This window comes from Lepidochelys kempii, chromosome 1 (assembly GCF_965140285.1).
Source record: "Lepidochelys kempii isolate rLepKem1 chromosome 1, rLepKem1.hap1, whole genome shotgun sequence".
In the NCBI taxonomy this organism is placed as follows: Eukaryota; Metazoa; Chordata; order Testudines; family Cheloniidae; genus Lepidochelys; species Lepidochelys kempii.
Window position 1 is genome coordinate 328,710,400 of NC_136380.1, and position 24,562 is coordinate 328,734,961.

Here is a 24,562-nt window from a genome sequence, read left to right on the forward strand (position 1 = left end):
CAGGGGAAGGGCACAAGGATTCCTTTGCCCCATTTGCCGTCTGCAGAAGAATAAAGCACAGTCCCAGTCCCGGGTGTCATGGGCATGCAAGGACTCTCCCCTCCTAGCACACAAGGAGTGCAAATCATCCCAGAGGAACTGGCCAGCTGGGGAGAGTGGAGAATGCCCTCATTCTTAAGGGATGGTAAAGCATGTGAATTTCCCATGTGTTCTGTGGAGGCATAATCCCTCCTAGAGTTCCCTTTGGGGTGATGCAGCTTTGTATGGTCCCTACTCAGGGCTGTGTACTGAGTATACAATGTCGTAAAATCCTGTTTTGGCAGGGACTCATTAAACCCTGAGGTTCTATCAAAATCTGCCGTTTACTCCTCTTACATGATTCCAGCTGTTTGCTGGCCAAAGAGGGCCGGATGTGACTTCCTCTGGATCCTGTTCAGTATTGTTTATGAGTCAGCTGCAGGCAATGCATGATTCCCTTGGCCTGTGCACGGTGTCTCTGCAGGATGCAGAGTTCTTTTTGGTCTGAGAACTTTGAACAAATCCCAGTTTTCAACACATACCATTGTATAGTAGTTTTGTGTACCACCAATCCATCATTGTGGTCTCAAAGGCCTTGTCTTCACTAGGAAAAAGGAGTGTTCTTAACACAAGTTACCTAACATGAGGTAAAATTCTATTGAAGGCAGTTTGTAGTTTATACATGAGTTAGCAGGTGAAGATAAAGACTATGGGAAAGCCTGTAATGTACCTTGACCTGCTAACTCATGTTAAAACTACAAACAGTCTGGTCTTCAATAAGATTTTACCTTGTGCTAGTTAACTTGAGTGAAGAACTCTCCTTTTTTGCTAATGAGGATGCACCCAAAAAGTACAATCTTTGAAGGGTAGAATAAATCGCTGTTTCATTATCACTGACTTATTTGTAATTTTTCTTTATTTAGATCAGAAATCCAAAGTTTAAAACTTAGTTTTATAATAGAAAATGAAAAAGGTTGTCTTTAAAAGTATAATTTAGTTGTTTCTTGCTAAAATAAAAAAGATTTATGTTGCTCCTGGATATAATTATTTTGTTGGCAAAGCCTCTGAATAGCTTCTCCATTTTATTTCTGCACCTGACAGCTCACTCCTCGTATCAACATTCTAGTAAAACACATAAATATCTTTAACAAATGAACATTATAACTAGATCCCTGTGACATTCTTTTTATTTTTTATCATTTTTTTGTGAATTTCTTGTTTTGTTTTATCCAATAAAAATTTTGTTTTATTTCTTATTACATTTACATTAATAAAAAAGTCACATACCCATATATAAATCAAAACAGTTTATAAATCACAGTTTATCTATACAACACATTTTATTAACATTACTCGTTATTTCATGCCTTGAGACACTCACCAACCCCCATGACAGCTAGCCACCCCAAAATATCCCAGACAGCTCCTTAGGGTTCCTCTCTTGAAATTTACCTAGTACTACAGCTTCTAAATAACCCAACTTCTCCATGCCCACTCACTGACACAAACCTCATGGAACACCCCAGATCTTCCCAACCCCTATGACTTCCTTCACTAGTCCCCCCACCCCAATCCCCCTCTGTATCCCGAGGATTCTCTATGGCCCCTTATATATTTCGCCTCTCCCATTGAACCACAATCTCCCCAAGCTCCAGAAACCCCTCCCCATTATCCCTTAAATATTCCTCCTCACCCATTGTGCACCATAACCCCATCCCCCATTGGTCCCACGGACACCTCTCCTATTCTCCTCCCCCACTGAGCCCCAACCCTCCCACCATTAGCCTCTTCCATGAGAAAGTCAGGGTCCTGCCCCTGAGGGGTGGGAGGCCCTGGGGGGGAAGCTATAGAGTAAGCCAGCCCCACATTCACACTGGAACAGCAGCTCCTATCCTGCAGGGCAGGACCTGGCTCCCCACTCCAGCTGGCCCTTGAGGTTACAGTACACTCACGTTTGGCTCCTCTGTCTTGATGAGAGAGGGGCAACTGGGCCAAATTTGAGTGAGTGGCACTGCAATTCCAAATCTGACCAACCTGCCCTCCCATTATGATGGAGGGGTGGCCACGCCAAAGCTGAGCAGCGTTGTGACCCCGTGTGCCAGGTCACAGCACCTGGAGGAGGGAGCTGGGTGCAACCCTATAGGGGAGGAGCTGCCACTGCAGGCTGAGTTTCATTTTATGTCATTTTTATGTTCATTTTTGTTTTATTTCTTTATTTTGCATTTGCGAAATACATAGGGCTCCAATTATTATTACTGCTTTTGTCCATTACATTCTGTGAAAAATAAAAGGAATTTTATTTATTAGTTTTTGGGAATCAGATGTTGTTCACTCTGACTAGGGTTGCCAGCAGTCCCATATTACAAGGTACGTCCCTAATTTAAATAGAAAGTTGCCTGTCCCATACTAAATCAGTATGGAACGCTTTTTATCCCACATTTCAACAGCGGTGAGCCAGTACTCATGGGTGCATCTTTCCACTTTCCTCCCTGGCCCTTCAGTGCTGCATGGGGAAAGCAGATGGGGCCATGCTCAAGGGCCAGGATTGGGAGGGGAGTGGAAAGATGCACCGTGAGTACTGCCCCCTTCTGGACAGGTTCCTCTGTCGACTCCAGCTCTTGAGCGCAGCCCCATCTACTTTCCCTGTGCAAGCTCCGGCAGGGCAAGTGGATGGGGATATGTGCCCTGGACCTGTACTGAAGGATCAGGAATCAGGATCAGGGAGGGGCTCTGTCTGGCAGGGTCTCTGCCAATGTCCCCAACAGGATGCACAGCACTGTAGCAGGCAAAAACCAGCAATTGCAGCCTCCAACTCGGCTCCTGGCACCCAAGCAGATCCTGAACAGGAGTCACAGCAGCTGCTGGCTCAGCACCGGAGGCCCTGGGTTCTCTGCTGCATCCAGAGCTGGAGAGAGAGAAACCCTAGGAAGCCTGGGGGTGCAGGAAAAGGGACTTGTCCCCAGAGGTTCAAGTCAAGATTGGGGACATCTGAAGTCTGTCCTGTATTTTTAAATATAACATTGGCAACCCTAACTCTGACTGATTGTTCTAATCATGGCTATTACAACTGGGATGCTCTGTATTATTTGGAACTGAGCTACACAAGCTCCAGAAGGTCTCTGATACTGGCAAATCCAAGGGAAGTCCTAAATGGACAAAAGAGGAATCTGGGAGAAGATAGCTAAGAAATGTGATTTATCTGAGTACTCTGTCTATTTCCCTTCAGTCCCCTTGGGCTGAATTGGGGAAAAACAGCACAGACTCTCCCCGGGTTACGCAAGACCCGACATATGCAAATTCACACTTATGGAAAAAGTTCTGTAAGCTAGAAGTAGGAGGGTTTTTTTGTTTTTGTTTTTTGCGTAACGTTCGGGTATACGTTTTTGACTTACGCAAAATTTGAGTAATGCAAAACTTTCTGAATCAGAACGATTGCGTAAGTCGGAGAGTGTCTGTAGTGGTACTAAGCTCTGCCTACATACTAAACTTCACTCTGTTATGGCACCAACATGAGATCCTATTCTCAATAGATTGTGCAGCTCTTCCTGACATGATGTTTTATCTTTCTTGGCCTGTATATCAAATGTTGACATTTTAATTGTTTTAATTAGGCTCTGGAGTTAACACTCTGTTTAGATGAAATGGAGCAGTTCACACTGCTCAGAGCTATTTTTTTCAAACTGTCTGCAGACGCAAGGAGATGTCACTGCGTCAGTTTACACTCAATTCCCATTTAATAGGTTCTTTGCAACCATAAAGTCTAGAGATTTAATTTTTAAAATATAGGCATAGATTCTGTAGCCAATGATGGCAACCAATATGAAGTATCAGCATACCTTAATTCAGGTTCTGTTTTCCCCCGGCCATCTGTAGAGGCGAGGTGTATTGTAGTTTTAGGATTGGGATATAGGGGGGCATACAGGTGGCATGACATTCCTGTAGCTTAGCAATCATGGAGCTAATTTTAACTGGATGGAATTTTTTGAGTTGGCAGGTCCCTCTTAACAGCATTGTGTTTTATTCTTTCAAAGGGCTTTGAGTAAGATAGTATACCAAGACTTTAGTTGAAGTCATTGTTTTCCTAGAGAGGAATGTAGAGACGTAATGTTGGATTAATTTTTGACCGCAGGTAAAAGCATATGTTTGGTAGCCCCTTTTTCAGTTGTGTTATGTGAGAATTATTTAAAAGATTTTCAAAATATTTTTGTGGTCAATATAAACATCTCATATTGAATCTCCCACATCAAGTGTCTGCCTCAGGCTGAATTTATTTATTTATGTATTTTAAAAATCAGAATCAGATCAGCCATTTCTGAGAATGAGAACAAGGAAAAATACATTGTTTGCCCTTGTTGAAAAAAATCTTACAACTATTTAATTGAGAAGCTCCAGCAACTCCATGCTTTGGAGCAGGGACTTGAAATTTGGCAGGAGAGTTGTCTTTATATCAGAGATGTGCCTTTTGCTGTTCCTGTGAAAATCAACCTGATTTTGGCCAAATTTTAAGCCTCTGAAAAAATCATAGTTCACACATTCTTAGAAGAGATTTGTTAGAGTTTGGCAGCTAAATTTTCTGAAGATTACATGCCTTAGGGGATGAGGAGGACTTTTTCTGCAGTTCCTCCTTTTGGCTGCCAGGGGCCGCTGCGGTCTGAGGATCTGAGATCAGGGAGACTATTTCCATGTGCTCTCAATGTTCCTGTGGAAAACATAGTATATAATCATGTAGTTAAATATTGCATCATAATGCATATGCACAAGAGAGCTGAATTAAGATTGGATAGGTAACCTTAATTCTGGCATTTCCTAACTTTTGAGTCCTTGACTTTATAAGCTTATCATTTTTTTAACATGATATTTTAATGTAGTATGGGACATGAATCATCATGCCTCAGGACATAAGCCAGCCACTAACTGATAGGGGGCTGAAAACAACTTTTCTGATGAGTAAGTTATTCCATAAATGTCTTCTGCCTGGTTTCTTGGACTTTCCCCTGAATTATCTGGTACTGGCCATTGTCAGGGACAGGACACTGAGGTAGATGGACTGCTGGTCTGATCCAGACAATTCCAACTGTTAATCTTTAACTCTAATATTAAGTTTATTTTTTATTTTAGGTGAATGTAAAAATTTGCAAGACTTGAATGTCTCTGAATGCCAGGGATTAAATGTAAGTACTACCAATTTTTGTCACAAAATTCAAATTATATAGAGGTGGGGATGGGATTTTCAAAAAAGTGCCTAAATGAATTAGGAATACAAGTTTTGTGGGACTTATGCTCCTAATTTACTTAGGTGCATTTGAAAATGCAACTGTGGACTTCAATAATAGTCAGATTTTAGTCAGACTAAATTAGGGTTCTAATTTTGTTTTATACAGTGCCAGAAAAAATGGTTTATCAGACATGGATTATTTTTAACAATGGCTTTTAAATCTTTATCAGTTATGGGAAAGGTTCATGGTTTACTGTGTGTTTAAAGTTGGCAAGAAATGCCAAGCCATTTTGTAGTATCCAAATATTTACTTACAACTACGCTTTCTAATAATTTACGGGATAATGCATGTGGGTATTTTTTATAATTGTTTTGCCTAAATTGACAAGATAAGTACAGTTAATATTCTTCAAAATTAAGTAATCCTGAATAGATACTCTCTCTAAGATTCTTATTCCATTATTGCATGGAGTTGGAAGTGTCCTCTTAAAGTTTCTAAACATTTCTGAAACCCTCCAGTGGAAAGGTGTGTGTATTATATAAACACTACTTAGCCTCCAGGCAATCCCTTCTTTTTCCTGTTGTCTGGAGGAGCAGCATTCCTTGTGGTTCATGGGAAATACATTTTGTCTTTTAGTTTTCCTAAATCATTTTCAAATCTAATTGGCTCCTGTTAGACATTTTCAATACCCCATTCTGAGGAAAAATACTTTCTGCATAAGATTGAGTTTGAAACAAGATTATTTTTATGCCAGTTTGTATTTTCTTATCTTGAAAACAAGGCCAATATTTTCTGTATATTGCATAGTTTATTAATACTGTATTATACAGATATTTTAGTATGTGTAGGTGAAGTTTTCTTATAGTACTTCATTTGCATTGGATAAAGTAATCTGTGGGCCACATCATCCACAGATGGTGTGAATTGGTGTAGCTCAGTTGATTTACATGGAACTATGCCTGTGTACAGCAGCTGAGGATCTGGTCTTATTTGTAAACAAGAACCGCTTAGAAGTGGTCTGATTGCAACTATAAAATATCCTTTACTGATCATCACCAGTGGTACAAAGTCTGTCATTGAAAAGGTCCTATTCTTCTATCAATAATCTTAATTTTTAGAATTAAATATGAGCTCTTGCAATTTAACCCCTCAATTCTTAATTTTATAAGACGTTGATTTTGTATATTCTTCCAAAATTCCTCTCTGACATGATATGAGAAGTCTACCACGTGATATGAGAAGTCTCTTCCTCCTGCTTTTAAGAATATCCTGCAGAGGTCTCGTTACACTAACTGGTTGGAGCATAAAAATATCACTTAGGTTTAGTTTCCTGTGACAATGGCATATCTAATCATGCTGCATGTAAGAGAATCATACTGACACTATTATCTTTAATATGCAATTGCACATTCAGGTCCTTACCTAACCTGACATCTTGTCAGATTGAATTATCTTTCTGGTTTTGGAATATTAGACTCAGGAGAAGGGATTTTATGCAGGATTATTTACCTTTGGAAAACTAGTATGAAATGTATAATTGGTGTTCTTCAAAAGGAGCAGCCTAGTGGTAAAAACATTTTAGTTTCGTGTTTACTCACCTACCTGTTTTCTCTCAAGAGGTTTGTTTTTACTATGGTTATAAAGTTAGAGTACCTCCTGATGGCTTAGATCGAAAACATCAGATATTTTGTAACTAACAAGTAATAATTTATGAGAAATCCTGACTCCAACAAGAAGAAATTTCTGGAAACTTTGAGAAAGTACTTACTCAACATATTAGTTAGTGTGAATCTATGAGGTATAATACCTTGACAGAACAATGAAAATTACTTCTTTTTAGGAGTTCAGGGTTTAAAATTTCTTTAGCTCTGATTTTACCTTTTTTTAAAGACATGAGTTGTAAAGATGCTTACTTTTATCTTTTTACTCTTTAATAGTTATTTTAAAAGATTTCCACTGAAAAATGAGGATCTGAGAGTGGTGAAAACCAGTGTAGTCTAATAGTTCAGATGTGCGCACACTGCTATCGTTACCTCTCAGCTGCATTAAGACATACTTTGAGATGGAAAAGCAAATATTCATTTTATTCTAGCTATTTCTTAAGTGAGCTGAATAGCAGAGATATGAATAGAATAATAAAACAATGAGATCAATGAAGGAATATTCAGCTAATTGAACTGCTTGATTACACTTGATAACATTCCTAGCCCTCTAATACTGAACTGGGTGGTTGTCTCCAGTGGTGGAACAGTCTCTGGCTAGACTGTTGTTGTTACTATTTTTCAAATTATATGGTGTAATCATGTATTTTAAAAGCACGTGATAAGTTTTACAGACTTCTCTCAGTTTCACTGCTGTTGGATTTAAATGTAAATTAATATCAATATTTTGATAACCTGGTGTCTGCAATAGTTATAAAACACCTTTTAACCCTACCAGGAGACTCTCATGACGATGTAAGAACTAACGATGTGAGTGAGCATGTCCATTGCATTTGACTAAGGAAATGGACATTTGTAAACAAAAATGGTCAGCTCCTCAGCAGGTGTGAATTGGTATAGCTCCTTTGAAGTTAGTTGAGTTATGCCAATTTACACCTGGTGAGGATCTGGGCAAAAATATAAGATACTGATTTCCACACAGTTATTTGATTTGCATACAAAAGTGCGGGTTTTTGCATCTCAAATGGATTTACATATACTTTTTCGGGAACAGCCCCTTGCACCAATGTTTCAAGATTTGCCTCCATATGTCTATTCTAATGTAGTTATCATATAGATACATAGAACAAGATAGATAGTGCCACTGTCAAAGAATATTAAAGAAAGGAACTGACTCAAATTAAAAAGAAATCTTGTGGACAGTGAGCATTCTATAATTGATGGACTGGTATGACTAATTAATAAAGCAAACTCCGTGGATTTTAGAGAGTTGTCTTATATTATAGTCTATAGATCTGCTAATTTAGGTCTTAATTCAGCAAAGAACTTAAGCATGTGAATAGTCCCATTGACTTCATTAGGACTATTTGATTCTTAGTGCCTTCCTGAAGTGGGGGCATAGAAATAGTCATGTTTACAATCAACAAAAATAGTTCCGTAAACATTATAATATAATATTTTCTTTAGAGCATTTTAAGAGAAAATGTTTTTGATCAATACTTTTGTGTTTAATACTTTTACGAAATTAATTCAGTTTTTCTGCTATAGTATAGAGGAAACTTTAGGTTTTAGGTACACTAAAATACAAACAAATTCTAATTTGACATACTTTGACAAGTGATTTTTTTATTATTATTCAGGATGAATCAATGAGACTTATATCAGAAGGTTGTCCAGCTCTTCTCTATTTAAATCTGTCATACACAGATATTACTAATGGAACACTAAAACTGTTATCAAGGTAAAAATATCTCCTCCTACATTTAGATTAGTAAGGAACAGAAGTCATATGTGCTCTACGAAAATATGAGTTTTAGTTATCATTGCAAGAAAATATAACTTTCTCTGAGTATTTTACAGGATTCCTTTTATTTTGTAAAGAACTGAAAAAAGCAATATATATTGTTCTTAAGATTTTTCTCCTTTGTTTGTCTTTTAGTGTTGTAAAACATTTATACTGGGTTAGTTTATAGGTCTTGCTAAGTTTACAGAAACTTGTGAGTTTGCTAGTCAAACAAAGTTCCTTTGGACAAGCAGCACAGTTGCTCATTGTTGTGCAACTAACTTGCAAGTTTGCGATGATTATGTAGATCTAGGGTGATCCTGCTTTTAAAGGGACAGTCCCGTATTTAAGCCCTCCCACAGGTGTCTCGACTTTTTCTTAAAAACAGGCGAATTGTCCCATATTTGCTGTCTCCCCTGCATCAGTACTGGCAGGTCTTGCTGCTGACTGGATCCCTGCTCTCCAGCCACCTGCCCACCAGCAGTGAGTGTGGGGTCCAGTGGCTGACAGTGGGGGTGGGTATGCAAGGCTAGTGGCAGGGTGAAGATGCAGCATGTGGAGCCAGCCGTTCCCCTTGCTGGTGCTGAGTGCAGCTCCCGCTGTGTGCTGGCTGTGTGCCAGCAGGGCCCCACCCCCCTGATCCCGTTTCCAGCCAGCACTGTCTGCGTGTTGTGAGCTGTGAAGACCGGTGTATATGGGCAGCGGCTGGTTACGTCGCCTCTGCTCCCAACCCATTGGTTCTTTACGTGCTCCCCCTCTCACTGTCCTCTCCCTGCTTTGCCCCTTCACTCCATCGCCCCAGCCCTACTGCTCCTCTGTATCTCCCCCGGCAGGGCGCGTCCCACTCCCAGCGCTGTGCAGAGAACCAGCCCCTGGTCGGAGTGCTCAGCTCACCAACAGCCTGGCTGGCAGTCTCCTTCCTTCCCCCACTGCCTCTGGCTGGGCCAGTGCCCTGGGAAAGGCCAAGACCCTTTGGCCTGGGGCACTGGCCAGGAGGAGCTAAGCCCTGCATGTGCCAAAGCCCCATGCAGCGCTGGCATGGGGAAGCCTCTCTGCCTGTCAGTTAAGCTCTGGGGTGGCAGCAGAGGGGAGCGATTTCCAGCTGGTTTGTGTCCCGACCCTGCAGGCTCCACAGCAGCCTCCCAGGCAGGGGCTTAGCACCCTCTTCACCCACCCTCCCCCACCTGGGTCCTGCCCCCAGGGAGGGCAGGGCTGCTCCATCCTGTAGGCACCCTCCACTGCTGAGCCACATTTCTGGCCAGGTTTGCTGAAGCCCCTGCAGTCAGGTTCCCTGGGCACAATGCATGCTTAGAACTTAACCCCTTCCTGCCCGCACTGTAGCCGGGAGACAGGAGACAGCTGGGTTATGTCAGTGGCCAGGAACAGCCTGGAGGTGTTAGCTGTCTTTTGACACTGTGTGGGCAGGAAGGGACAAGCTTCTTCCAGCCACTGGGGAATAGGGGAGAAGAGATGAGCTCTGCAAAGACATGGGCCAGGTCATCCCTCTTCCACCACCTCCTCTGTGATTGGAAGCAGCTCCCGTCCCTTCCCTCCTGCACAGCGCCAAAAGGCTGCTGCTAGCCACATTCTGGTGTGAACTCTGACAGGAATCTGGGGAGGGGGGCATGTGACCCTGCGTGCCTCCCCATGTATTGCCTCAGGAAGTTGCAGCGCCAGGTACCAGGAGAGGCAGGTCCACCTCAGGGGCCCAGCTAGGCAAGGAGGGCAGAGAGCACCAGGCAGGAACGGTCGGCTCGGTCAGTCACACTCCCTGTGTGAGAGAGGTGTACGCGAGTGTGTGTGTGTGTCACCCCTCCCTATGTGAACACTAAAACCTTAAAGATAAGAAGGTAAATAAAAAGAATTCAGCCACACAGTATTTATTTTTAAGAGGGGCTCAGTCAACTTGATGTTAATTTTAACATTTGTACTGCATCGTTCTGATGGATTGCCATTGAACTTGCTTGAATATGAGTAATTTTACCATGTGTCCCGTATTCAGCATAGGGAAATATGGTCACCCTCTGTAGATCACTAATCAGAAAAGCAGCAACTTTCTGGTTTATAAAGTACAGTAAGCCTTTGCTTTCTTTGGCTGGAGAGGAAAACTCACAAAACTGAATGTGCAGTTTTGAGCTAAAGCATAAGCCCTGATTTGTGCTTTGCAGTCTAGTAACTGGTAAAGTTGCCGCCAGTGTATGAAAGAGGAATTTGTCAGTACACCGTGTGGAGTCGGTTTTTTCACCCATCTCAATGGCTTAGTGGTGATGCACTGCAATGGCAAGTAGAAGAATAAAGTTTAAGCTTTCATCTTGGGCTGTCACCTCCCAGGCCAAATGTGAATGCATTAGATGCACACCTCCTGACAAAAGGCATTCAGCCCTTCATGTAGCATATCACCAGCCACTTTGGATGATTATGTTGTTGACAGGTTCTGAAAGCAGCCTTGTCACTTCAGCAGGAAGGTTAATGACTGTGGTGTAAGGTCTTGGGTATCAGTGGCTTTAAAAGGGGGTGATTATCTGCTCTGAATATGTATGACAGACTCCTGGAGAAAAGAAGGAACTATAAGTGAATTTATTATACTGACTACCATTTTCTTTATAATTATCTATTCACCGAGGAGAGATTTTTTTTTTTTGGTACAGATTTTTTGGGGGTAAAGTTTCCGATACCTCAGTAGCATTGTAGTCTAGTGTTGATAGTTATAATTAGGCAGAGGACTAATATTTAGTTTAGATGTGTTCTGTATGTATATAGGGTGACCAGACAGCAAATATGAAAAATCGGGATGGGAGTGGGGGGTAATAGGAGCCTATATAAGAAAAAGAGCCCAAAATTGGGACTGTCCCTATAAAATCAGGACATCTGGTCACCCTACATGCATATCTATTGAATGAGATGTATTCAGAATTGCTTGGATAGTGGTTTAAAAAGTAGATACACAGCCAAGCAATGTTGTGATTATTTGTCCTGCTTACTCTACCAAGTTCCTGTTTTGTCCTATATTTCCTCAAAACAGTCAGTAAGGCATGGTTTTGCTTGAAGCTATCCGTTTTGACTTTCTTTATGGCATAGTAGTGGGTTTAAAGAAGTTCAGAGGGAGGGGTTTTTTCAGTTTTTGACTTGAATCCAGCAAAGTTTGCAAATTCCCATTGATCTCTTGAGCATACTCTGGGTCTCGTTAGTCTACAACAGTCATGCAGACACATGTAGAAATAAGGCACTTTGTCTGACAATACGCAAAAAACCACAGAGAATTGTGTATTTAAAGTAGCCATATTTCCTGAACCAAATATTTCTTGGAGAACTACTAAAAAAAAAAAAAAAAAAAGAAAAAGAGCTGCCCAAAGGATGGTTTGAAAGCAAATGCAAAGAATTCATACTATCCAGGTGAACTGTGTTGTAATAGTTCTAGATGAACATCCATTCCTGTTGTGGGAGATGTGTGTTCATCCACCAAACTGGAGGGCTGGAGGACCTACTGTTGGGTAGGTCCAGTCCACTTATCAAAAGAAGCAGTAAAAGAAAGCTGAGTTATTCCAACAGAGCTGTCTCCTTCTTTGATGGTAGTTGTACACTACTTTTCTCCCCCTTGAGAAAACAAAATTTGACTTTTCACAGCAGTGCCACATATTCCTGGAGTGTGTTTTTCTCTGTTGTTCGCATAGTATATGTTGGACATTTGGATTTGCCCTGCAGTAGAGTGATGTCTTGGGAATGTACCAGTCCAGTGCCAGATTCTAGTCTTGCTTCAGGTAGTCTTCCATCCTGCATCCCTGCACCAGTGTTATTCTTTCTATCATTTATGGAAAAGCGTGTGTTTTTTTCTCCATATTGGCATAATTTTTGCCTTCTTTTAGTTTCAATTTCTTCATGTTTAAATTTGGAATGGTTTTTCTGGAGTGCCTGCCAGCCTACGTTATCCTGGCTACCCTGGTTTCCTGTTGCCACCAAAAAATTAGAGCCAACTGCTTCTGTTAATGTGTGGGCAAGACCTACACAGGAATGGGTCAGCCAAATTGGTGGATGTCTCCAATATGAGAAACAAAATTTACAAATAAGGTAAAATTTCCTCTTTGTTCGAGTCAATAAAATACTAGAGTTTCATTAATGGCTTTCTCTTGCCTTGCTTACGGTGTTTTTCCAAAAATGTTTGAAAAATGTCAGTAGCAAATGATCATTCTGAATGAAACTACTAAATGCTACACTTTTTTGCTGAAGACATGTGGATGTAAAGCATACTATAGTTCTTTCTGAGATTAACAGCATGAGGCTTTTGATAGCACTCAAATTTCAGCAGTGTTTCTAGGGATGCTCAAAAAGTGGCAGCTCACAACAGATACTTTCTTTGTAGTTCTCTGAGACAATGTAGCTAACATAAGCGCTGTTAGCGATGGAAATATATGCATCTTGCAGTGCTTCCCATACATCTTACTGCTCCATATCAAGGATCCATTATTGGAAAAAACATCAAAAGGGACTGTATTCTTGATGAGCTGGAAGCTGGTTGGCCATTTCACATGTTCCTCTTCCACTCTTTCACTCTATCAAGAGAATTCAGCCTCTGAGTTACACAGCTGATTTAAGATGTTGTGACAAGATGGAATTCCACTTGGTATTTCTCCTTTGATGAAGTTATTTACAGACCTTGCAATATACATGAAGCCTGTCTATCAAGAATAACTATGGAGGATTATTCTGGCAAATTGTTTTAAAACATCACTGTGTTAAGTTCTTGATGCCAAATGATAGACTCAAAGTCACAAAAGCCAAGATTTTAGGATCCATGTCAGATTCAGCCATAAAATAGGATCCAGCACACAGGCAACTGTAAATCCCTGCTATAAGTTAAAGATCTGTGATTTAGTTTTGTGCTGTTAAGAAAGTTGTCACCTTGAAAATGTCAGAAGAGAGCAGGAAACACACAGATCATAAAAATAGAGGGCAGAGAAAGCGTTACCTAGCAATCTGTAAAGAAAGTTAGGGTGCCTACAAGAAGTGTTGAGCTGCTACCTGCTCGTTGAAGACATTGATTCCCAGTCTTCAAAATACAATGGAGCGGAAGCTTTCTCTGTGCCTGTCTGAGCTCATTCTGCCTTAGGCAACCAACACTATAGATGGATCAAAACAAAACTGTCAGAGAACTTCAAAAACATTCTCTTCTTGCAGTGTGTTTCATAAAGACTATGCCTAGGAGTGTATCCTCTGAAAAGCTGATCAACAATGTTGAGCATATCTAATCTACTTGCTGATGCAGATTACTCCAATATAATGCAGAAAGGCTTGTGCTTCTAGAAAGTAACTTGGCAATGCTTACATTTCTTTATTAAATATAGAAAGAAATATCTTCCATTTAAAAAGATCTCTGAATTTATTTCTATTGTCTCTTTTTGATTGTTTTATTTGCCTTTTTTCTTAATATGAAATTTAATTTTAGCATGTATTTAATGTTTTTGAACAATTACATTATCATTTTTCCTGTTGCTTTCCAACTTCCTATCCCCCTTTTTTCTGCCCAGTTTGATTTAACAGTATGTTTTCTCAATAGACATTCAAAGCATAAAGTGAATTCCCACAACAATGCTGTGAACCACTCCTTAAGTAATCACTTCCAGAGTGGGTATTCCTGCCTCCCTTCAAAATGCCTAGTTTTTGCTGATTTGCCAAACTGGCCTGAGTATATCCCTAAATCTAAATCTCTTACAGAGCAGTATGCCCTAATCCTAATTATATGTTTTGTTTTTTTCTGTAAGCTTTCACTTCTGGTAATTATGGTATTGCAATACTTATTTATTTCCGTTAGAAATTTAGTTCACTATAATTTAGAGTCTTTGATATATTATATGCCTAAGTTTGCATAATAAAAACTTGAATAGATTTAGAGAGTACAAATTCATACAATACACTTTAAATTTTCCATGTACATAGTTTGCCACTGTTCCTTTATCTAATATTTGGTGTAAATAATCAAGTATTTTCAAAAAATAACTGATTTAAACTTCATTTAGAGAAGATTGAATTCTATGATATGCATTAGTTTTGTATCTCTTTCCACTTTAAATTTGTTTTAATAGCATGTTTTAAAAATGTGAATAGAAACAATTACATGACCACAGAAGGTTTAACAGTATGTTTAATCCCTATATGCTTTTAATATTCTTTGATAGAGTTCTGGTTTTCATTTCCAAGAGAGACAGCTTGTAAAATCAATGGCAAAGTAAATCCTGTAACCTTGCCCTCAAAGGTCTCTTGGCTTCCAAAATATACACATTCTGTCCCAACTTATTACAAAAATGTGTGCTTTTGCAATTAAGTAAATTATCCATAAATTAATATTTATTTGAATATAGTTAAGGATGACATGATATACTGTACTATAGTACTATTTCCAAACAAGTTACAATACTTGAAACAAGGAAATGAAATTCTTTTAAATTTCAACAAGGAGAGAATCTCAGTTAAAATCTAGCATCCCTTCTTCACAGAATTTTTAGAAAGATGTTAGCTGTGGAATCTGATTGTATCTGTGTTCTGTAGCCTATTGTTGTAGTAACTGTTTTTTCTCCCTCTTTTGTAAAGGAGCTTCTCCAATTTACAATATCTGAGTTTAGCTTACTGCAGAAAATTCACCGACAAAGGTTTACAGTACCTGGGATCTGGGAAAGGATGTCACAAGCTCATCTATTTAGACCTTTCAGGTTGCATTCAGGTTTGTATTTCACTTCTCTTTCATGCTGTGAGAAAAGGAATCCTTTCGATGACTGGCTGCATCCAGCACGCATGGTATACTAAAGTAGTACAAGCTCTGCAGCAAACTTTTCAGAGGTTTTAAATTACATGACCACAGCTGCTTACATTTTTACTGAGGACTAGCAATATAGGCTTTGGCTCATGTCCAGCATAGTGTCATGTCTATAAACAAAAAGTACTTAATTGCATAATGAAAACAAGCATTGTTTTTTGCAGACTTAAAATAGACTAATTTGTGTTGTGTTACTATGTATACAATGTGAAATTGAAAATCCAGAGCCTTGAAAATACAGTTTATACCAAGATATCAACAAACAAAAATCTTTATGGGAGAGCTTGCACAGAATTTCCTGAAAAGGAAATCAATCTACCAGTGAGCTTTCTAATACAGTTACAAAGTAAGTTTCAAATGAAAATTAAAATAATGTGTAATTCTGCAATCTAAAAATGGCTAATAACTTGGAGAGTTTATTTTATTTTCCTACTAAAATTTTTAGTACCAAGTGCTGAGTATTTCGAACACTTTCAAATTTATGCTATATCCTGATTATCTTTTCTTAAAGCATGGTAAAATGTTAGATGATGGAGCAGTAATATACCACCAATATTTTAACAAAGGGCCTTCACATAAATTCTCCCCTATATGATGTGGTTGCCTACTCTTTCCTTCATGGCTCAATATTTTAATAGAACCATCCTATCTATCCATCTGGGTACTTAAATTGCTGTCGTCACTGTAGCGTCTAAGAAATAATGTGCTTGTGAATCAGGAGATTATTGTCCCCATTTTACAAATGGAGAACTGAGGGACAGAAAGTAACTTGTCCAAGATTACACAGGATGCTTGTGCCAGGAATTAAACCCACATCTTCCAGTCTACTGCCATAACAGCCAGACTGTCTGTTCTCTCAGGCATAGCTTTAAGGCAAGATAGTAATATCAAAGGAATTATAGGATGGGAAAAATTAATTAAAAAGGTAGGTAATGGAGATGATATGCCTTGAAGCAGTAGGCACTATTAAAAAAAGTTAGATTTAGAAAATGTAAAATTCTTACATTGAATCAGAATTAATACCCATATCAAAATATCGCTATAGATTGTATTTATCAGATTGAAACTTTTAATGTGCCAAAGACCACAGACCCTGATCCATCAATGCATTTTAAATTTCTGTGCGCTGCTCTCGCCCTCAGGCACTGCCCCTCCCGCCCCCCAGTTCCCGCTGGACGCGGTTCCCGGCCAATGGGAGTGCAGACCTGGTGCTCAGGGTGGGGGCAGTGCTCCTGGCCCCCCCTGCCTAGGAGCCGGACCTGCTGGCCACTTTGAGGGCACAGTGCAGAGCCAGGACAGGTAGGGACTAACCTGCCTTAGACCCGCAGCACTGCCGAGCGGACTTTTAATGACCTGGTCGGCAGTGCTGACCGGAGCCCCCAGGGTCCATTTTCGACCAGACGTTCCAGTCAAAAACCGGATGCGTGGCAACCCTAATCAAAAGCACTATGAAAACTTGGAAAGCACTTTCTGAAGAACTAATTAACTCATTTCTTCTTGGGAATACCACAACTAGGGATAATTCCAGGATTACCTTAAAAAGAATGGTGTACATTTTTTATTTCTGCACCTATATATTCCCTTCTCTGAAAGCATCTATCTACTCACCTTAACTTCATCCAAATTAATACCAAAAGTAATAATTTAACAATTCCAGATTTTATCTACTCTCAGGGTGCACATAGAAACTGTTTATTGGCTTGCCTGCACCTTCCTTAACATTTTAGGGAAAACTGTGAACTCAGTGTCTTTAGAACTGCAGGGCAGTCTAAATAACAGGTTTGAAATACATAGATTCCAAATGTGAAGGGATAAATTCCTCTTTCTCCAAATTTTTTTCTGATATTGGGATAAAAGATGGAGCAGAAGTTTACTTTTAGGGACAGTTGAATTGAATCTGTGGACTGCGCTTTGGTATACTTTGTAATTACGAACTGTGGTGATGTTGGTGAATCCCTGAAAGTGGAGTCCTGGAGAGGGATAGGAGGAGGACGAAGACCTGCTTTTCTCTCCCTCCCCTAGGGTAGCTGGAAAGTCATATTACTATGAGGATTTGGTTTTGTTTTGCTTAAGAAAACAGGAGTGCTAACCACCTTCCCTATGTGAGCATGTATGAGTATGGAGAGTTCTCTCTTTCTTCTCCTCATTTGGAGGCATAAATAGGCCTTCTCATTTGCAGTGTAAAATGGGCCTCCTGAGGTTAGTGTGAGGTGCTCCTGCTATACGTGGCATCAGCCCAAATGTGTATTATGTTTAACCTGAGATGAGATCTTTTTGATACAGACCTAAATGAAGACATAACAGATTAGACATATTGGAGATTGTGGTTTGTTATTAGGAGAAACTGCAAGTGGGTTGCTGTTACACTATAAGAAAATTTGGTGAGGGGATAGTAGAATTCTATAGAAAACCTGCTCTCTTAGAAAAAACGTGAAGGTTGTGGCTGTAGACCTCAGATATTCCAGGATTATGAATTGAGGAAGGGGGCTTGGATATTTTGCTAAATAGTTAATTACGGAATACTGCTTGGTTTTCTCTAGGCAAGAAAAAAATGTATTTTTTTAATGATACTGATGAATTAGAGACTCTTTATTTGATCCATTCACATAGTCCCTTCTTAACTCTGGAATCCATGAAACCTGGAAAGATTTATGGAGGCCTTCATCTTTCTGAGGTGGATTAATTGAGTTCCTTGCAGTTTACTAGCTGAGTGTCTGCATGAGACCTTAAAAACTAAGGTCCTGTCTCTTGTATATGGATCTTAAAGATTTCATGGTATTTTTAATAAAAGCTTAGGGGTTTTGTTGTTGTGTCCTGATTAATACTTGTCCTTCCATCCCATTGTTCTGTGTTTCCACTGACTCCCACTCCAGAGGTTCCTGTATGTATATAGTTGATAAATTGCTTTGGGATAAGAGGCTTTACATAAATATAAAATATAATTGATGTTCTTTAGAGAAAAATCTTGTCACTCAATTAAATAATAAAAGGAATGAAGTATACAAATCAATTATTCCATAGAATAAGCTTTCTTTCATTTTCAAAGTTCAAAAAGACACAGTTGGGAAAGAAGCCAGAATAATATCTGCAAGTAAGGCAAATAATAGAACAGATCATCACTAATTAATGAACTGACATTCCCAGCCAAACTTTGTTAATGGTATATGTTGCTATATTAACAAAGATAACAGTCTGTTGCTTTCTCCTTATATCAGCTAATGTCCACCAAGCAAATTAAGGGAAGCGTGGAGTAAAGAGTAAGACTGCCTTGCTAACAGCAAACTGTGGAACAAGTTGTGCAGAACACCAATAGATCTACCACTGACCTAAAAGTTAAACTCATTCATTACAAAATGGCATGTACCGCATACTGGATACCTGTTAGCTTAAAAAAGCAGCAGTACTGTAAATGAAAAAAAAATAGAGAAGAGAATGGAAATCTGTTGTACAAGATATGGAAATATCCTACAGCAAATTATTTTTGGGAGGGAATAATAAGTGGAATATGTATTGTTTCTCAATAGCTATCCAAAATAACACAAAAATCTTCGTCAGAGGATCTTTACACTTTCATAAAAATCACAGAGCAAATTCTTGCTACAATACAGAACATTTGTTGCTTAAGAAAAGGGAGAGCTAACAGAAAGCATACTCAGTGGTTGCTAGCCTATAAAACATTTTGGGGCCTCTTGGCTATGCAGTTGTGGATTATACACCCATTCCTTAGGGATACATGCCCTTGGCAGTGTATTGTTTTGCTGTTTTAGGCACTGTGTGACTGCCCAAAACTACTCCTGTCCCACAAGCAAAATTACAGATTCCATACAGGCCGGTTGTCAGATATAAAGTCATGGAAAAAGATGTCAGAAAACTCACTGAGTCTCAGGGCAATACTGGATGCATTTCTTTTCTGGCTGACTGATGATCAGTCACCCTGGGATAGTTTTGGCACAGTCCAAAGACTTCCATGTGGCTGACAGCTGTATTTTGGAGCTTAGAAAGCAAGAAATGAGGAGTCCATGAAGCTAAAGATTTCTTCTCCCTGCTGCTCCCACAAACCAATCAGTGGTTTTTTGGTAGGAAGATTTTTCACTATCAGGCTCAGTATTGCAGAAATGGCAATGTACAAAAGATCTGAAAGTCATTAATTATCATATTAGATTGATTTAGCTAGCCAACTCAGAAAAAATATTTTCAGTTAAATAAGAGGCAAGAAGATTTTCAAGAAATTGCCAAGATCTGGTCAGCATGTGGGGAAAAGAAGGTGGCATGTCAAGGAATAACTCATTGATTCTCAAACTGCAACTACCTTATCCATAGTGAAAGTTAGAACAGCCTAGGGGTTGTTTTAACTTACAGTGGTTGGCTGTAGTTCCTAAGAGATCATATGCCATCTGAGAATTAGTCAACATCATCCTTTCCTTCCCCAGCATGCTGTGCTGCACACTAAGGTGGGGGTGAGCGTGTTGGCTTAAGAGTTGGCTGCACAAGTTCCCCCTCTACTACTCCCACCATTTCCACAAGGGAATTCTCAGCATGGCAGCTGCAGCTAAGAAATGCAGTATTAAGTTCCAGTTACAGGCTCTTGAAGAATCTCCAACATAAGGGGGTCTATTAAAGACATTGAAATTCAAAATAAATTGACTATGCAATTGTTCTGTGACTCTTTATACAACATTTCCCACACATAGTGGTCTGTCTCTAAAGAGTGACCACCAGATTTTGGTTCTTCTGTAATAAAAGGTACCTTTTCACTACATAGTTGGCAGATACTGTCCAAAAATAAGATTAATCTGACATACTTATTTATGAAAATAAGGCAAAAGGAGTATATATTATAATATTGCAGCAGGCCCTAAAAGTGGACTAACTAAATTATTCTAATCTCCTTTTAAAGCCCGTTTCACAGCTGAATTTCCTCAGCTTTGTGCCTTAGAGCTGTTATTCCACAGTTAAAAAAATAGTTTGTCAGATTTTGCCCCCCCCCCCCCCCCAAAAAAAAAAAAGTTCTGGACAGTGATCTTATTGGCTGGCTCAGCATAATTGTTTTTGGCTTTGTATTGAGTAGTATACTCAACTGCTGCTATTTGTAGTATCAGTTTGCCCTTGTTCAGAAAACAATGTTTTTCCAGAGAAATAGATTAAAAGTCTTTTCAGTAATAGTTTAATTTAGTGAAAAGTTTGTTGAACTCCAGAAATTTGTGGGCTACATCCATGCTGCTCCTACCCATCTGCACAGCTAAATTTGAATGCCCCTTACGACTATGCCTAATTTCTGCAATCCTTTTTGTGTCTCTTTACCATTAGTGTCCACTTCTCAGGTCAGCACTTTCTCCACTCCTTCATACCCTGTTCTGAATCACAGTCCCTTCCCAGCTGCTGCACATCCCTTGTTGCTACAACCCTCTCCACTTGCTGTTTTCATCAGTACTGTATGAGTTTTCAGTCCTTATGTCCATCATCTATAGCCTCTCTTCATCCTTTAAGGGAGACTGCTTGTCAGTTTACCACTTTTCCAGCTCTTCCCCAAATCAGCCTTTGCTGTCCTTACGAAACCTTCATTGCCCAGCTGATTTTCTGACTTCTCTACAATAGGTTCACCTCTCCTAATATCCTCTTTCCCCCTTCCTGCCAGTGACGGATGAAGGCAGACACCGGCCCTTTCCTTCGCTGCTCATATCTTCCATGCAGGTGGAAGTTCTTTGCTGAAGGGCAGTAATTGGTGAAAATTCCATCTCTGTTTTAATGTGGGGGTGTCAGCTGATCTGGCTGAAAGCAGTCTAGCCTAGTGGTGAGAAGGGGCATCAAGAATTGACAACTAGAGTCCGAGCTGAAATCGGTAGTCAGAAGCTGAAGCCTAGGGTCAAACCAGAGAGCAGTAACAGAAGATAGCAGGCTAGCAGGGGTTCAGAGTAAGGGCAGGACAGATGCAAGTCCGGGAGCAAGGCAGGGGCAGCCAGAACAAGGTAGCACAGAAAGCAGGCACAGAGGTGGATGTTAGCATTGAGCAGCCAGTGAACTGCTGCTGGCCCCCACAGCTAATCAGGTGGTATGGCCAATTAGGCAGCCTACTGCAGGCCCGCGATACAGACCAGGCTGCCTGGAGATTAGTTCTGCTCTGGGGCCTGATTCTTCACAGGAACCCCTACCTCAAGGGTGCTGCTTAGGGGCCTGATTTCTCAGAGTAAGCATGGTGAAAGGTGTGCAGGAGATCTGGGTCATGTATGTGTTCTTCAGCTTCCTATGACTGTTCATCTGGGCCATACCTGTCCCAGTCTGTCACTGGCTCCTGATGTGGTCTACTTCTGTGGGAATTCTGCACCAAAATTCTGCGCACAATACAGTGTATTTTAAAATTCTGCAAAATTCTGCATATTTTATTTGTCAAAATAACCCAGTAGAATCATGCCAGTTTCAATTATTTTGGTAATTTATTTCAAAATACCTGTCAGCAAGTATTCTTCCCTTCCCTGTTGGTGTTCTTCCCTTCCCTGCCATGAATGCAGAGGACAGGAGGAGATGACGTCTTGAGGTCCCTTCCAGTCCTGTGATTCTATATGTGTAACAATATTGACAACAAAAAGATTCCCTGTGTAGAGAGTTAAAGAAACCCCTATGACAACCCAGTTCTTGTTTCTCTATTATGCTTTTGGGGGGCGCTGCAGTCTGGGTGTGTCACAGTTGCCAGCTGGGCACATCTTGGGGAAAAACTCTGCTCCGCTGGTCTTTTAGTTGATTCTTGTTTTTTTGTCCTGCCCCTGTAGGGTTACCAAATTTAAAGTTTCCAAACAGATGACACTGCTGGGGGTGGGGAAGGGGAGGAGGGGCTGGATGGGGAGTACCGTTGGTGGGTATTGGAGGGGATATTTGGGGGAATACTGGAGGGAGCTGTGAGGCCTACCCAGCTCAACCACCTACATCCCCTCTTCCCCAGAGCCCAGCTGTGGGACCAGACACCTGCACCTCCTTTCCCCACAGCCCAATCACGGGGTACCCCCAGGCCCCGAGGGCCCCCCCAAGCTCCACACAGCTTCATTACTTTCCTGCCGGGCAGAGATGATTCATACCTGCTGATATTGGGGGGGTGCAAATTAAAGATTTGGCTGCCCTCAGAACAGCTCAATTAACGCCCCTTGGCAAGAGCCCCCTCTTACCCTCAGTCTCCCCTCCCTACAGCTCCGAGCTGTTTCTCCTGCCTTTCCCTGCGGGGCACAACCTGCCAGCTCTGGCAGCCTAGCCACACCATGTGACCGAGCAGGGCTGGCAAATCCGAGAACTGCAGCTCTCCCATGCCTCCCACACATGTGCACTGCGAGCTGGGGAGCCGGGCTCTGTCAGGTCCAATTCTGCGGGGGAAAATGAAATTCTGTGCAGAACATTAATTCTGTGCAAATTCTGGCACAGAATTGCCCCAGGAGTATTGGGCTAGACTTCACTGCATGTCCTAGGAGGAAACAGGAATCCCTACCATCTTAAACTGTTCACTTACCTTGAAATCATCAGGTATTTCTCTCTTGGGTTCATTTAGCAGCAATCAGCCTATGTCAACAAAATGCTAAGTGGCATGAATGCTCTTTAAGACATTCATGAACCATACACAGGGAAACACCAGCAAATCTCTGTAGCCCACAGCCTGTCATCCCAGAAATGTACTGTCTTACACTGCTCAAGACCTTCTCTTGAACAATGCAACCTCATTAATTAGTTCGCCACTTCGTCAAAGGATAGTGGACATGCATCAATCTTTGTAATCTGAGTAGATTTTCCAAGCACTTTAGGCAAATTCATTGGTAAGGATAAAACATTAAAATAAGTTTATTAACTACAGAAAGATAGATTTTAAGTGATTATAAGCAGTAAACATAAAGGTCAGAGATAGTTACCTAAGAAAATAAAAACTAAACACACATTCTAAATCCTCAACTTTCAGACTAAGCAAGATTTGAATCAAACAGCTTTTCTCACCCTACTGGATGTTACAGGCAGGTTACAGTTCTTAATACACAGGCTGAATTTCCTTCTCAGCCTGGGACCAATCTCCCTAGTTCTTGTTGCCTTCAGAGTAGGTGTGGGAGGAGAGAGGTGCTCTTATGGTGCCACTGTCCCTTATATTAAACCCTCAGTCCATGTGCCTGAAAAAATATTGTCCCAGACATGTCCTGGTGGACCTTGCTCAATCACAGAGTTGAGCAATTCCCCTTGTGTGGTGCTTGCTCAACTCTCTCTTATTGAATTGTAAATCTCATTTACAATTCCCCTGCTGGTCAGTGGTCATTTAACGCCCACCAGGGTGTGGGTCACCACCTTTGTTGCCACTGGAGAGTGGGCATCACCCAGAATCACAACATATTTCAATAACAATCACATGACAAAAGCTCATAACTTCATACACAATAACGACATACACATTTTGACAGAACAATGAGTTTCAGCAAATCATGACCTTCATGTGGTACCTTACAAGACATGCTTTGTATGAAATATCACAACCATATACAAATGATGAATATGCGGGTTACAGGGTGCTACTTTGAGGCACAATGCATCATTCTGACCCACCATAAACTGTATTCCATAAGGATCAGATTTTTTTATATATCCACCCTAAATTTGTCCCCATTGTACATTCCTATTTCCACATAAATCAGTCCATAAGCTTGCCTGTGTTTTTTCTTAAGCCTCAGAGCACCGTGAAGGAACAGAGACTCCATTCATTGGCTGTGCATTGAGCATTGGAGTTCTTTTTTCAGAGAACAAAACTCTTTAGGAAATCACCCAGACTCTTCATTGCTCTTACGGAATCATGAGTGAGAGGGCGATCTCATCACAGGTTTTTCTTTGCTGTGTAGATGTACCCATGGAAGGCATGATTTATCATTATGTATGACTTTAACTTTACCTTGATAGAATCTCATCAGGCTGAAAAACCAGCATCATTGGAAATTACATGAACTAATAAAGTACAGTTCAATTCCCTGCTCCACCACTGGCTTCCTGTGTGATTTTGGGCAAGTCACTTAGCCTCTCTGTGCGTGAGTTCGCCATGTGTGAAAATGGTGATAATAGCACTGCCCTGCCT

At 40.5% G+C, this 24,562-nt stretch overlaps 1 protein-coding gene across 12 annotated transcripts in view; it reads left to right on the top strand.

Annotated features, from left to right (window-relative positions):
• The window catches only part of FBXL13 (F-box and leucine rich repeat protein 13), a 178,838-nt gene that overhangs the window by 87,549 nt on the left and 66,727 nt on the right, over positions 1–24,562 (top strand). For all 12 annotated transcript variants that reach the window (XR_012156835.1, XM_073328536.1, XM_073328539.1 and 9 more), the window contains 3 exons: positions 5,137–5,189; positions 8,536–8,636; positions 15,261–15,390. Coding sequence is in view for 11 of the 12 variants with exons in the window: in XM_073328536.1 (XP_073184637.1) it covers positions 5,137–5,189; positions 8,536–8,636; positions 15,261–15,390 (284 nt within the window). In the remaining variant the exon portion in view is untranslated. The remainder of the gene's footprint in view (positions 1–5,136; positions 5,190–8,535; positions 8,637–15,260; positions 15,391–24,562) is intronic.